This window comes from Fragaria vesca, linkage group LG2 (assembly GCF_000184155.1).
Source record: "Fragaria vesca subsp. vesca linkage group LG2, FraVesHawaii_1.0, whole genome shotgun sequence".
NCBI classification, from domain to species: Eukaryota; Viridiplantae; Streptophyta; class Magnoliopsida; order Rosales; family Rosaceae; genus Fragaria; species Fragaria vesca.
The window spans coordinates 22,595,560-22,609,892 of record NC_020492.1 but is presented as its reverse complement, the minus strand read 5'-3'; the positions used below and the strand labels follow the sequence as shown (position 1 = coordinate 22,609,892).

The 14,333-nt window shown below is 40.3% G+C and overlaps 3 protein-coding genes across 3 annotated transcripts in view; all 3 read left to right on the top strand.

The window, feature by feature from the left end:
- Nucleotides 1-14,333, top strand: part of LOC101312889 (group 2 truncated hemoglobin YjbI-like) — a 771,661-nt gene that overhangs the window by 275,261 nt on the left and 482,067 nt on the right. The window lies entirely within an intron of this gene.
- On the top strand, nucleotides 3,215-6,966 carry LOC101293558 (glutamate receptor 2.7-like). The gene is made up of 5 exons (XM_004292850.1): nucleotides 3,215-3,392; nucleotides 3,530-4,860; nucleotides 4,942-5,257; nucleotides 5,855-6,261; nucleotides 6,374-6,966. Exons 1-5 carry the CDS (start codon nucleotides 3,215-3,217, stop codon nucleotides 6,899-6,901), a joined length of 2,760 nt encoding a protein of 919 aa, XP_004292898.1. The 3' UTR covers nucleotides 6,902-6,966.
- LOC101293268 (glutamate receptor 2.7-like) lies at nucleotides 9,394-12,852 on the top strand. Its single transcript, XM_004292849.1, has 5 exons — nucleotides 9,394-9,568; nucleotides 9,751-11,072; nucleotides 11,169-11,484; nucleotides 11,599-11,993; nucleotides 12,322-12,852. Exons 1-5 carry the CDS (start codon nucleotides 9,394-9,396, stop codon nucleotides 12,850-12,852), a joined length of 2,739 nt encoding a protein of 912 aa, XP_004292897.1.

Genomic DNA, 14,333 nt, shown 5'->3' with positions numbered 1-14,333 from the left:
TTGCAGTACGCATGGCCTCGTCTCCGTCTGTGATTACAGCCTTTGGCATTTTCCCGTTCATCGAATCCAGGAATTTTCTAAGCAACCAAGTGTAAGTCTCCACGGTCTCATCTGAAAGAAGAGCAGCACCGAACACAATACTACCCCGATGATTATTCGTCCCAACAAACAAAACCAATGGCCTGTTGTAGACATTGGTTTTGTAAGTGTTGTCGAATATCAACACATCCCCATAACACTGATAGTCAACAAATGAATGCCCATCTCGCCAAAACATGTCCACCATCCTATCTTCTGAATCTGCCGTGAATCGGCAGAAGAAGTGAGGGCCAGTGCATTCATGTACGAAAGTGCGCCTTCAGAATCACTCTCAAATGGGGCGGTCCTTCGTTGCTGGTCGATCTTGTTGTAGAGGTCCTTCACGGTAAATCCCACTCTCCTATATCCCCCGCTCTGTTCGACCATATACTCATAGGCGTGACAAGGTCTAATTGACACCCTTGTCATCGTATTTGTTAGAGCCAAAGATTCCTCGCCAACATGTCGATTAGTACGAATGAAGAGGATTTGGTTGCTAGTTGCCAGCATGTGATTATGCTGAGGAATGAATGCCTTCACCACATAAACTTTGGTTGCCTCACTGTATCCAATCCTCAGTTTAGCTCCGCATAATGTTCTTGTCTCTCTCCGAGCATAGCGACTGCTTTCTCCTTGTTCCAAGGACTTGGTTGCTTTTCGGGTTCCTTCCTTGTTGCAGACCCACTCCCTCCTCCGAATCAAACCATTAGACTCACCCTTGTCACTCTTCCTTATACCAAACCCAACTGCCACAGAATAGGCAGCGTAGAAACTTTCTGCCTCATCAACTGTATTGAATGTCATGGCTTCAATATCAGAAACTGAAACGCTTCCATGTCTTGGGACGTGTACCTTTACATCCTCAAAACCCGAAGAAGGTTGTTCTTCATTCTCCGATGGATCCATGGTTGGCTGTTCTTCATTCCCAGATGCATCCATACCTGTGTTTCAATCAATATTTGCTTAACAAACTAAATCCAAACAACAAACATAAAGAGATACTGGATCCATGGCTGGCAGTTCTTAATTCGAGATACTGGTAGACCAAATTAGAAGAGTAGACCGAATTGAAATGCAATACTCACCTACAAGAGACGTGAGAGTCCGAGTTTGACAGATCGATTTGGAGTCTGACATACCGAATTGAAGAGTTTGACAAATCGATTTGGAGTTTGACATACCGAATTGAAGAGTTTGACAGATCGATTTGGATTGCAGATAGAGAGAGAGAGAGAGGAGAGTTCAAATCGGAGAGAGAAAGGAGAAGGAACAGAAAGAGAGAGAGAGAGGGTAAGAGAAAGAGTCCGAGTTCAAATCGAAGAGAACAAGGAGAGGTGAGTGGATGTAGTCACTCCGTCAGTTTAGATGCTTTAAATCTTCAAACGGTCATATGACCGGCTAAAGGGGTAGCAGGTCATCCTTTTAAGCAATGAACCAATCACAAACACCCATGTGGTTAAGGTATCCATACCTTAAGGCACACAAGTATTTGCCTTAGTTCTTTTAGTTAATTTCAAAGGATTGACCCCCAAGCCCGGCTCGGCCACACAGATAGACTCTTGCCTAGGCCCACGTCGGCTCCGCCTACCTAGCAAAAAGCCCAGTCGGCCAGTCGGCACTAATTTTTTTGCACGCATACGTATCCGGTCGTATCGGACGCATATCAGACCGTATAAAGCCGTATCCTTCGGTATCTGAGAACATATTTTCAACGTTAACCTATAAAGGGACCGGGTACGCGACGGAAACGGACGGATATAACTCCGATACGTGTCCATGGTCCGTAAATAATTTGTATCTTGGGGGTAATAGTGACTTTTGGTCTCTGATACACAGATACCAGTCTCCGGCTTCATCGTCGCCAACCGCTACCTGATCGTTCTCTATTACCAGCAGTCCAAGATGGGCAACAAGGAAGACAAAATCGCCTGAAAGCAGGTAAGTAACCAATCCAATTAACACGACGTCGTTTAGAATTAGGCAAAAAGGATTTGGCTTGTGTATGTACAGTTCATGAGCAGAAGCTTAATGTTAGAAAGAAGAATATGATAAGGGATGACAAAACTTTCCCAGCACGCTGTCGTATTTGTACAGAAGAAAACATGAAAAATTTACACTAGATTGCAATCTGGGAGATACTGTTCAAGCCTCTCTTTCAATTTATGGCGCGTTACTGGTTTGGGCACAAACGAGTCCATACCTTTTACAGTACTACATTCAACTACTCAGGTTCTGATTACAGTTCAATAAATGCATAGAACTACTTCTAGCACAGCTCAAGATTACAATTAATCAGTGTCGCATACTTCTGTTACAAGAATGATTGTATGTAATACCATTTTTTAACTCTCAAATAGCAGGCACATACTTTCAGACTTTCTCTTTGGCTTCACCTTGTTCTCAGAAGTATATCTTAAGGTCTTAACTAATTGATTGAAGCCCCATAGTTCATCTAGATGTAAATAATTTCTGAAAGTATATGGACATAATTTCCCAGACTTTCGCACCCACTTCCATTCCTCCAAACTAGCTTCCCTCCCAGTTAGCAGAAATCACCTTCAACAGATCGAGCATAATGACTGTGATGTGTATTAGAGATCCAGGGATTGATGTATGAAGTAAAGGCTAATGCATGTAATTCTAAACAGATGATGACTGTCCAAGTTATTTATTTGTTTTTACAAGTTATTTATTTGGTTAGGCACTTACTGGATCATTTACAGTGTTACTATGAATTCTTCTCATTAGAAGCAAGAGTATTCTTAGGTTTGGATGTAAACTTGCCAAGTAAAAAAGTTAAAGACAACATGACAAGCATCTCTTTTGCACCGTCTAAAATACCGAGAACATTCATCAACATTTACTTGAAGACGTTTTCTTCAAAGATTTTATTTAGAAATCATCTACAGCTAGTGTTTGTTCTTTCCCTATTCAAATATTCTGACACAGCATATAAGTAGGTTTATTATGAATTTAGGATACCAGAAAGAAACAAGGGATCAGATTACAGATTCAGACCCAAAAAAAGAATACAGATTCAGAAGATTCAAACATGATTAACAGACTTGCTCTTACTTCTTTCTCTGTCTTGTTTCTGTCTTTATGGATTTCCTTGGCCATTCCACAAAGCAAAACGATGCAAGTTCAGATTGGCGTTGTTCTTGATGACCTTAATTCAGTGAGAGGCAAGACTTTGCTGAGCTGTATCAAAATGGCTGTTTCAGACTTCTATGTTCATCATCCTTTCTACAAGACTAGGCTGGTCTTGAACACTAGGGACTCGAAGAAGAATGTTGTCGCTGCAGCTGCCTCAGGTCTCTTCCAACACTAACCAAGTTACCATAACTAAGTGCTAATTTCTTGAACTTTGCTTTATCTCTAATTTTCGAATATCTAATACAGCCAATATTGTGATGATTGATATTCTGTTTTTTTATTGACACATTAACAGCGTTCGAGCTGATAAAGAACGAAGAAGTGCGAGCCATAATTGGGCCAGTGACATCAATGGAGACAAGCTTTGTTATCAATCTTGGAGACCAAACTCATGTGCCAATCATATCATTTTCTGCAACAAGTCCTTCTCTTACTTCGCTCCGCAGCTCCTATTTTTTCCAATTTGCTCAGAATGACACATCCCAAGTGAAAGCTATAAGTGCGGTTATCAAAAGCTTCGGGTGGAGACTAGTTGTGCTCATGTACATAGACACTTTTTATGGGGAGGCAGTCACACCGTTTTTAACCGATGCCCTTCAAGAAGTGGGTGGTGCTGTCTCCTACCGGAGTGTCATTTCCCCCTCTGCAACCGAAGATCAAATTGCGAAAGAGCTTTACAAGTTGATGACCATGCAAACTAGAGTCTTCATTGTCCATATGACAACCGATCTATGCTCCAAGGTATTTGCCAAGGCAGAAGAGATTGGAATGATGGCTGAAGGCTATGTTTGGTTAACCACCAATGGGATCACTAATCGTTTAGCTTCAATGAATACTTCAGTCATCAATTCCATGAATGGAGTTATAGGTGTACAGACTTATGTCCAGAAAACAAGAAAGCTGGAAGAGTTCAAGCTCAGGTGGAAAAGGCAGTTCCAAAACGACTATCCAGACATCCTTGGTGCTGAATTGGATGTTTACGGATTGTGGGCTTATGATGCTACATTTGCCATAGCAATGGCAGTTGAACAAGTGATGGGAACTCCTACAAGTAGTTTTGGTTTCCAAAAGCCAAATGCCTCAAACGAGTCCACAGATATTCTTGGGAGGTTTCCCATTTCTCCATATGGTCCAAAACTTTGCAAAGCACTATCAGCTACTAGATTCCTAGGCATTGCAGGAGAAGTCATGCTCATTGATGGGCAGCTTCAATCATCCAATTTTCGGATAATTAATGTCAACGGCCATGGAGCAAGAACAATAGGATTTTGGAAACCGAAACATGGACTTGTGAGCAAAATGAGTTCCCCAAATACCACACGCCATCTTGGACCGGTTATATGGCCAGGAGAGTCTCTCTCTGTTCCCAAAGGGTGGGAGATCCCAACAAAGGGGAAAAAGTTGAGAATAGGAGTTCCTGTTAGGGATGGGTTTACTGAGCTAGTCAAGGTAACTACAGATCCGACCACCAACACTACTGATGTTACCGGATTCAGTATTGAAGTGTTCAAGGCCGTAGTTGACATGTTACCATATGCTCTTCGTTACGAGTTCATTCCCTTTGCAAAGCCTGATGGCACCAGCGCTGGCACTTACAATGACTTGTGCTATCAAGTATATCTTGGGGTAACATTTCTATCTTATTTAGATGTGTACAATAACTCATTAACACAATATAGTCTTACCTTTTTACTTATTATTTAACAGAATTTTGATGCCGTGGTCGGAGATACAACAATTCGAGCAAACAGGTCACTGTATGTGGACTTTACAATGCCTTATGCAGAAGCCGGTGTCGTAATGGTTGTGCCGGTCATAGACACAAACAAAAGAAGTGCATGGGCTTTCTTCAAGCCATGGGGTTGGGACCTTTGGCTTGCAACTCTGATTTCCTTGTTGTTGATAGGTTTTGTGGTTTGGGTCGTTCAACATCGAACTAATGAAGATTTCCAAGGCATTACCGCACGTCAAGAAGTTGGCAATGTTATATGGTTCGCCTTCTCAACCATGGTTTTTGCTCAACGTAAGTTTTCATGACCTCTCTTTAGTCACTCTAAATTCAAGTTAAAACCTAGGACTAATTTCAGTTTACCCCCTCAATTTTAGGTCGATCATTATGTTAGTCCATTTTCTTTCAATTTCGTCAAAACACCCCTCGATTTACAATTTTCATCAGCCGTGTCAAAACATCCGTTTTTCATCTCATTTCCTCGTCATGTGATGAAGCGACATTAAAAAGAAAACTAAATTTAAAGTCGTTAGGCCCACAGAAAAAGAGCAAAATAGACAAATTGCATTTAGTCCCCACCAAAGAGCAAAATATCTGTTTCTATCACAACTCCCACAAGGTTAGAGAGTTGTGATAGAAACAGATATGTGTATCGATATGGGGGGAAAATGGTCAGAAATGTTATTTTTAGAATTTGACTTTCTTCTTAATGCCATCATCACTTAACAGAGGAATTAGATGAAAAACAGAGGTTTGGAATTAAATGAAAGTTGGGAATCGAGGGGTGTTTTTAATGATCAACCTAAAGTTGATGGGGGTAAACTGAAATTAGTTCTAAAACCTATATATTAAGCTCGTCAATAACAATTTCTTCTGAACTATACAATGCAGGAGAGAGAGTGGATACCAACTTGGCTAGATTTGTTATGATAATATGGCTATTTGTCGTGCTAGTACTGACAATTAATTACCAAGCAAGTCTAACCTCAATATATACGGTTGAAAAACTCGAGCCAACTGTGACCGATATCAAGGATCTATTGAGGAAGGGGGAAACGATCGGCTACATACCAGCTGCTTATACTTACGAGATGTTGAAGCAAATAGGTTTTACAGATTCCAAGCTCATGGCTTTGGGAACTATTGAAGCAATTGATGATGCTCTTTCGAAAGGGAGTGCAAACAATGGCATTGCTGCTTTTGTTGATGAAACTCCCTACATGAAGCTTTTCCTTGCAAAATACTGCAACAAATATACTATGGTTGCGCCCATATTTAAAACCGATGGTCATGGCTTTGTAAGATCTCTCACCTCTCCCTCGTTATGTGTCTGCTTGTGTGTTTTGTGTATGGTTGTTCTTCAAAGTGCAATTTAGGGTTTCTTGTTGTAATGGTCCACATTTCTTGCAGGTATTTCCAAAACGCTCTCCTCTTCTACCCGATGTTTCGCAGGCAGTCCTAAATGTCACCGGAGGAGAAAAGATAATGAACATTGAAAACAGATGGTTCAAGAAAAACAGCAAGTGTCATGACTTGACCAACCCAAGAGTTTCTAGCAATAGACTTGATTTTGAAAGCTTCCGGGTCTTATTCTTCACAACTTTGGTGGCTTCAGGAGTGGCTCTGATCCTCTACATAGTTCGGTTCAGTTACAAGTATAGCGACGTTTGGAGATCTGAAACATCTACGCCTAGAAGGATTCAAGCCATGTTGAAAAAGTTTTATGAAATAGACCCTTCTAGAAGCAACCGGATGCCGGAAAGTTCACGACTGCTCGGCCAGGATTCGAACCGCACAGATACGAATTTTGTTTATTCTTCTGATTCTGAAGATGAAAGAGCACCCCCAACTGATCGAGCGTCTCCGGAAATAGCTACTGCATCTGCTGAGTCTCCTGGTGCAGTTCAAGATCGAAATGCAAACAACCACAACAGCTGAAACACCTCAATAGTGTACAAATTCAGTGAAATGTAGCATTGTATACATACAACAGTCTAGATCGAGAAAATAAGTGATCGATCGATCACCTATTGGTCGATACCATTAAAAGTGTAGCCTATGTCTTCATGTCAGCTAATCATATTCATTAATGTCATTGATTTCATCTAAACAGAACTATAAAGGGTAAATTTGGTGTTACAGGGATATAATTTGGCAAGATAAATCATATGGAATTAAAGATAAAAGTTTATAATTATATGACATGACGCTTGGCTAGGCCCTATCATTACCCTTCAAAGTATTCTGACGTAGCATATATATAAGTAGGTTTATTAGGATATCTGAAAGGAACAAAGGATTAGATTAAACATGAAGATTCAAACATTATAAATAAAGAGAAGTGAAATTCGTACTCATAATTTTACAATCCTTTTTTTTTTTTGTTAACACTTTTATAACGAGACAAAACATATGTTACGATCAACATATTTTAATCACGTTTAGGTTAGACATAACTGCCACACGCATAGGCGTTAAGACCACTATCAGCGAGACAGCAACATAGGCTCTCGTGTGCCACCAACCGCTCCGCAATTGGCGTTGGGACGCGCCCACACCCGCGTCACCAATACCGCCCAGCAGGCCAAAATCAGGGACATCAGTCCCACATCGATGAAGAGGTTTCAGATACCTTCAGCCTACAAATGGTAATTCTATCTCTCCTCATTTACCACGCATTTACTATTTACATACCGTGTTATTATTTGTCAACCTCAATACAGTAACTGACTCTGAGCGGTCTCCTCCTTTGACGCCGTTTGGTATTCAAGATACTAAAGTCAAAACTTAACTGTTAAATCGCACTCTCCTCTTCTAAAAGAACGCGCCTCATGCGCTCAATTAGGATTTGTCAAATTCTCCTCCCATCCTCGTCCGGCTGCGCGACGGCACTGACGCTGGCCTCTGGCTTCGCCGGCGTTTGTCGAGTAGTGCGGCCGAATGAGAGAATAGTATAAAAGCAGGCTCTTGTGGGCGGAGGGGTCGGAGAGGGTCTTTCGCTCTTGGGTTCATGTCGAAGACGGCGACGGCGGGAGTGGGGATTTCATGGAAGCTTCGATATGATCTTGTTGCAGGTTTGGATTGTGAGAGCCGATTTGGACTGTGGGTTCGTGGTTTGGTCCTTCCAGATCTCGCCGGAGACTCACTGATGTTGAATCGGTGTTTGGAATCGGGGCTTGTAGCAGAGGGAGGTGGAGGACTTCGTCGTGGGATCTGGCAGGTTGAGGTTGCGCTTGTGGCTTTGTTACGACAACGATTGACCGGCGACGGAGCTCTGACGGCTGCCGGGCTCCGAAAACGGCGGCGACGGCTGGTGGAGGGCTGGCTGGTTGCGCGTCTTCTGTTTTGGGCATGGATCAAGGGCAGGGCCTGTTTGGGCTTTCTCCAACCGCGGGCCTGTTCCTGGCCTAGTGCATCTTGGGCCTGAGATTTTCCTCTAGGTCCAAGTTTGTTTAATTTTATTTTCTGTCCGACACTAGGACTCTAGGAGGCAACGACTTTTGCTTCTTTTGACAAAGCAAAAAGGTTGTCACACACCTAGAGCAGATAAGGCAGCTAGTTATTAGTAAAACTAATAATAAAAAAACATAACATAAAATAAAAACTGAATTATTAGACATTAGGATACATAATTGTGGTACATGTCTACTGGTCTTTCTACTATGTTATTGATGGTCGTCATTAGAGTAATATTCTTTACTAGTTACTAGTTAGTGTTTGTTAAAATACATGTAAGTTATAGATATTCTAAATATTATTTCGGGTCTTTGTAATCAGAAGTTTAGGCTTCATGTGTTTGACAATGAAGGTTTAACAGTTTTATTCAAGGAAAAAAAAAACTTAACTTACTAGAAATATGAATTGTAAGACAAGGAGTGTATATTACAAAGTCGCTCTTACTTCTTTCTCTCTTGTTTTCGAGATAAAACATTTGCGCAGTCTAAAATATGTATAGAATTGAACTCTAATATTCGATGATTTCGATCTGTTGGATAACTTACTGACAAACTGACAACACTATATGATACATTATTTACTTCTCTCACTGTTTCCAATGCCCCGATGTATCAATGTGTCAATACTCATCAAATAACCGGCTATACTCATCAATGTATCAATGCGTCAATGATCTGTTGGAGGCAAATCATGGGTTATACAAATTTTTGAAGTATGATATATACAGCTAGCCGATACAAGAAGTAGATTTTTGGGTGTGTTGTCTTTCCAAATTCAGAATATTCCAACGGCCCAGGCAACTACAAAAAAGTACAGCATGTCAGCAATCTAACTTAACAGATGAGCTATTCAGAAGATTCATAATGATGAACAAAAAGTGCCCATGCAATCTCAAGTATGAGCTCTCTCTCATTTCTATCTTTGTCTTGCTGCTTTCTCCATGGATTTCCTTGGCCATTCCACAAAACAAAACTATGATCCCAGTGGGGCTTGTTCTAGATGACTATAGCTCAGTGCGGGGTAAGATTTTTTCGAGTGTCTTCCAAATGGCCATTGACGACATCTATGATTATCACCCTAGCTACAAAACTAGACTGGTTTTGAAAATTGGGGAGTCGAGAGAAAACGTTGTTGGGGCAGCTGCCGCTGGTAAACTTTACACACTTACCATAACTAACTGCTAATCTTATGAATTAATAGATTTTTCTGATATTAATTAGAATATGTTATATGTAGTGTATATATCATATTCAGAGCGGGGCTTCTTATATGTAACATATTCTTAATTTCTTGACTTTTTTTGGGTAATGATTTTTTGTTTTCATTAACAGCTCTAAATCTGATAAAGAATGAAGAAGTGCAAGCTATCATCGGGCCAGTGACATCGATGCAGACAAGCTTTGTTATTAATCTCGGAGAACAAGCTCATGTGCCCATCATATCATTTTCTGCAACAAGTCCTTCGCTTACTTCCCTCTGGAGTCCCTATTTTATCCAGTGTGCACAGAATGACACATCCCAAGTGAAAGCTATTAGTGCCCTCATTAACAGTTACGGGTGGAGACAAGTTGTGCCTGTATACATAGACACTTCGTACGGGGAGGCAGTGATGCCGTTTTTAACCGATGCCTTACAGGAGATAGGTGTGGCTGTCCCCTACCGGAGTGTGATTTCTCCCTCGGCAACAGATGATCAAATTGCCAACGAGCTTTACAAGTTGATGACCATGCAAACTAGAGTCTTCATTGTCCATATGACACCTGATCTATGCTCTAAGGTATTTGCCAAGGCAGAAGAGATTGGGATGATGGTTGAAGGCTATGTTTGGCTAACCACAAGTGGAATAACTAATAGTCTAAGTTCCCGAAAATCTTCGGTCATCGATTCCATGAATGGAGTCATAGGTGTGCAAACTTATGTCCAACAAACAGCAGAGCTAGAAGCGTTCAAACTCCGGTGGAGAAGGCAATTCCAAAAGGACCATCCACTCGTTGTTGGCGCCAAATTGGATGTTTTCGGATTTTGGGCTTATGATGCTACTTTTGCACTAGCAATGGCGATTGAACAAGTCATAGGCAATACAAGAAGTTCTGGTTTCCAAAACGCCAATGCCTCCGACAAGTCCACAGGTACTCTTGACAATCTTCCAATCTCTCCATATGGTCCAAAACTTTCCAAGGCCCTGTCCACTACTAGATTCCCAGGCGTTGCTGGAGATTTCATGCTCATCGATGGTCAACTTCAATCATCCAAGTTTCGGATAATAAATGTCAACGGTCGTGGAGCAAGAACAATTGGATTTTGGACACCACAACATGGACTTGTTAGCCAAATGAATCATTCCACAAGCCATCCAAGACCTGTCATTTGGCCAGGAGATTCTCTCTCTGTTCCCAAAGGGTGGGATATCCCGACAAAGGGCAAGCGGTTAAGAATAGGAGTTCCTGTAAAGGATGGGTTTTTCGAGCTGGTTAAGGTAACAATAGATAAAACCAAGAACACAACAGATGTTACCGGATTCAGTATTGATGTGTTCAAGGCCGTAGTTGAGAAGTTACCATATGCTCTTCCTTATGACTTCATTCCCTTTGCAAAGCCTGATGGCACCGCAGCTGGCACTTACAACGATATGTGCTATCAAGTACATCTTGGGGTAAAGTTTCCTTCTTTAGTGGAATGCGCTACTACTTCATGTCATCATATTCCTTACCTATTCTGACAGCTAAATATATACTATTTGACTTGACAGAATTTTGATGCTGTGGTCGGAGACACAACAATTAGAGCAAATAGGTCTCTGTATGTGGACTTTACAATGCCATATGCAGAAGCCGGAGTAGTAATGGTTGTGCCGATCATAGACAGAAATAGAAGAAGTGCATGGGCCTTCTTGAAGCCATGGGAATGGGACATTTGGCTTGCAATCATAATTTCCTTATTGTCAGTTGGTTTTGTTGTTTGGGCCATTGAACACCACACTAATGAAGACTTTCAGGGCAAAACCGCAGAGAAAGAAGTCGGCCGAGTTGTCTGGTTCTCCTTCTCAACCATGGTTTTTGCTCAACGTAAATTTTCGATCATAACCTCTCTTTTAAAGTTCAAATTTAACTGACAAATTGCAATGGTTTTCCTTGGAATTGTTATAAGTTATTGATTGCAATTTTCTTGGCACTATACAGAAGAGAGAGTGGATAGCAACTTGTCTAGACTTGTGTTGAGTATCTGGATATTTGTTGTGCTAGTGCTGACAATAAACTACCAAGCAAGTCTAACCTCAATATATACAGTCGAAAAACTTGAGCCAACTAGTACCAGCATCCAGGATCTATTAAGGAAGGGGGAAAACATCGGCTATATAGCATCTTCTTATACTTACGAGATGTTGAAGCAAGTAGGTTTTGAAGATTCCAAGCTTCGGGATTTCGGGACAATGGAAGCAATTCACGATGCTTTTTCAAACGGTGGCATCGCTGGTTTTGTTGATGAAACACCCTATATGAACCTTTTTCTTGCAAGGTACTGCAACAAATATACCATGATTGGACCCATCTTCAAAACCGATGGATTTGGCTTTGTAAGATCTCTCACCTCTCTCTCTCTCTCTCTCTCTGTTTATTTGATAGGATCGATAGGCCTATATGGCTCACACTATTAAATTTTATTTTAAAAAAAGAGTACAAGAATGAGGAGGTGACATAAAACCAGGCTCCTCAAAACAACCATATGAAAAAACAAACTGAAATGATGAATATATACGATAAAAAAGTGAACCTTAACGAAAACGAAAATTAGACAGCCTCAAATAATCCCTTATGCAATGAGAACGATAAGATCCGGGGAAAGGAGATGGTAACGTAATATTCCATAAACAGTGGTTGAATTCTTTTGAGTTTACCTTGCAGGTATTTCCAAAACGCTCTCCTCTCCTACCCGATGTTTCCCAGGCAGTCTTGAATATCACTGGAGGAGAAACGATACTGAACCTCGAAAATGCATGGTTCAAGAAAGACGGCAACTGTGAAGACGCCAGTAACCCTCAAGTTTCCAGCAATAAGCTTGACTTCAGAGACTTCCGGGTTCTATTCCTCACTACCTTGGTGGCTTCAGGACTTGCACTCATCATATATGTAGTTCGGTTCAGTTACAGGTATAGGGACGTTTGGAATTCTGAAACCTCTATATGTAGAGGAATTGCGGCCATGTTTCGAAAATTTCTTGATATAGACCCCAACTCTCATACTTTTAGAAGCAACCAGCAGCCGGGTGTAGTTGCAGCCACTCCAAACAACAATAGCCTAGAAAGTCCTGAACTCATCCAAAATTCGAACCATGCAAATTCAAATTATGTATCTACTGATTCTGATTCTGATTCTGGAGAGCAGCGATCATCGACAGAGTCTGCTACTGAAGTTCTTCTATTGAGCAATCACTGAAACAGGATTATCATAAATTCAAATAATTATTCATCTACCTAGCTGGTGTGTTACATATGTACCTATTTAACATTCATATGATCACCACCAGTAGGCTGGGCCCAGATTGTAATAAAAGACTAGTCATATGTAAAAAGGCCCACTAATCGATGTAAGCCCCATACTTTTTCCGAGAAAGTTTACGGACAAAATTTCCAAGAATTTCTCACCTGCTTTCATGTCTTAGAGTAAGTACTAGAAAGTTGCCCGCGCGTTACAACGGGATTGGCTAATATCTTCAATATCATCTTCAACTTTCCCTCTTATGTGATATCCATCCAATGAATCACCATGGAGACATTGAAGGGAAGCCAATGTAAGATCTGTAGGAAAAAAAAAAAAAAAGATTATGATTTCTCCAAAACAAAACATCAATTGTTGTATAAGAAAAGAAAGTTTATAGAAGATGATAGAAAAGGAAAATAAATAATCACATATGAGAACTTAGTAAACCACCGTTAGCTAATTTATCTAAGAAACTAATCTAATTAAACATAGGTGTCAGAGAAGACTGACCTGGTTTGAACTGCAACAGTCTCTGCAGCAGTTTGAAGAGATATTGTTTGGGATAAAGATTTTCATAGTCTGAAGATCTCTTGATGACTGTAGAGAAAATAGATTCTGTAAAATATTTTGGTGTATTTATCTTGATAATGCGACATAAGGTCGTCTATGAGTAGACTAGTAAGAATTCATAGATTTTGTAAAACATCTTTGAATACTACATTTGATACTAATTTAAATATGGGAAACAAAGAACTACATGGAGTAGAAGTGTAGAACTAACCAAGACGTTTTAAGCCTAAAAGTCTTGCATCAAGAAATTATATGCAAACCAAGTAACTGGAGAACCGTGTTGTTTGAAATAAATTATAAATCGGAAGAGCGTTTGATAGAGAAAGCATGGACTAAAGAAAAGAAGAAGAAAAAACACAATTTAAGGACACACATCAGATGTAACTACACCTCACAAAATATAGGAACCGTGAGAGAAGAAATCATCTTTGTGGAACAAAATGATTTGAATGGCACACCTAAATTAGAATCCAAGTTTAAACACAATATCTACTAATCACATAATTTCCACCTAATAGAAGTATATCAAGATGTGGAAAACGTTGGCCTGAAGCTTCTCTAAAAAATCATTCTGTCATCAAATAACCCATACAACACAAAGAATACATAAACAAACTTTATTAGTAAACTGAAAATAACAATGCTACGTCAATGATCAAAACTACTTAATTACAAAGACCACTGATATAACCACTACTTCTAAGTCCAACAGCTTTTTCTCCAATTTCACTTGCTGTATCAGAAGGTAAGAAGTGGTTACTATAACAGTTGTAGATTTTTATTTATTGTTGTGGGCAGGATACGATCAAAACTGCATCGCTGCTAAAGCCAATGAGTACCATGTTCTTGTCAAAATTAAAATCAAT

What these genes read in the sequence shown, in the direction of transcription:
- LOC101293558 (XM_004292850.1), top strand. Translation starts at nt 3,215, where the DNA reads ATGCAAGTTCAGATTGGCGTTGTTCTTGATGACCTTAATTCAGTGAGA. An exon ending in GCTATCAAGTATATCTTGGG is followed by an intron (nt 4,861 to 4,941) that starts GTAACATTTCTA and finishes ATTATTTAACAG; the next exon opens with AATTTTGATGCCGTGGTCGG. An exon ending in AAACCGATGGTCATGGCTTT is followed by an intron (nt 6,262 to 6,373) that starts GTAAGATCTCTC and finishes CATTTCTTGCAG; the next exon opens with GTATTTCCAAAACGCTCTCC.
- LOC101293268 (XM_004292849.1), top strand. Translation starts at nt 9,394, where the DNA reads ATGATCCCAGTGGGGCTTGTTCTAGATGACTATAGCTCAGTGCGGGGT. An exon ending in TGTTGGGGCAGCTGCCGCTG is followed by an intron (nt 9,569 to 9,750) that starts GTAAACTTTACA and finishes TTTCATTAACAG; the next exon opens with CTCTAAATCTGATAAAGAAT. An exon ending in AACCATGGTTTTTGCTCAAC is followed by an intron (nt 11,485 to 11,598) that starts GTAAATTTTCGA and finishes GGCACTATACAG; the next exon opens with AAGAGAGAGTGGATAGCAAC.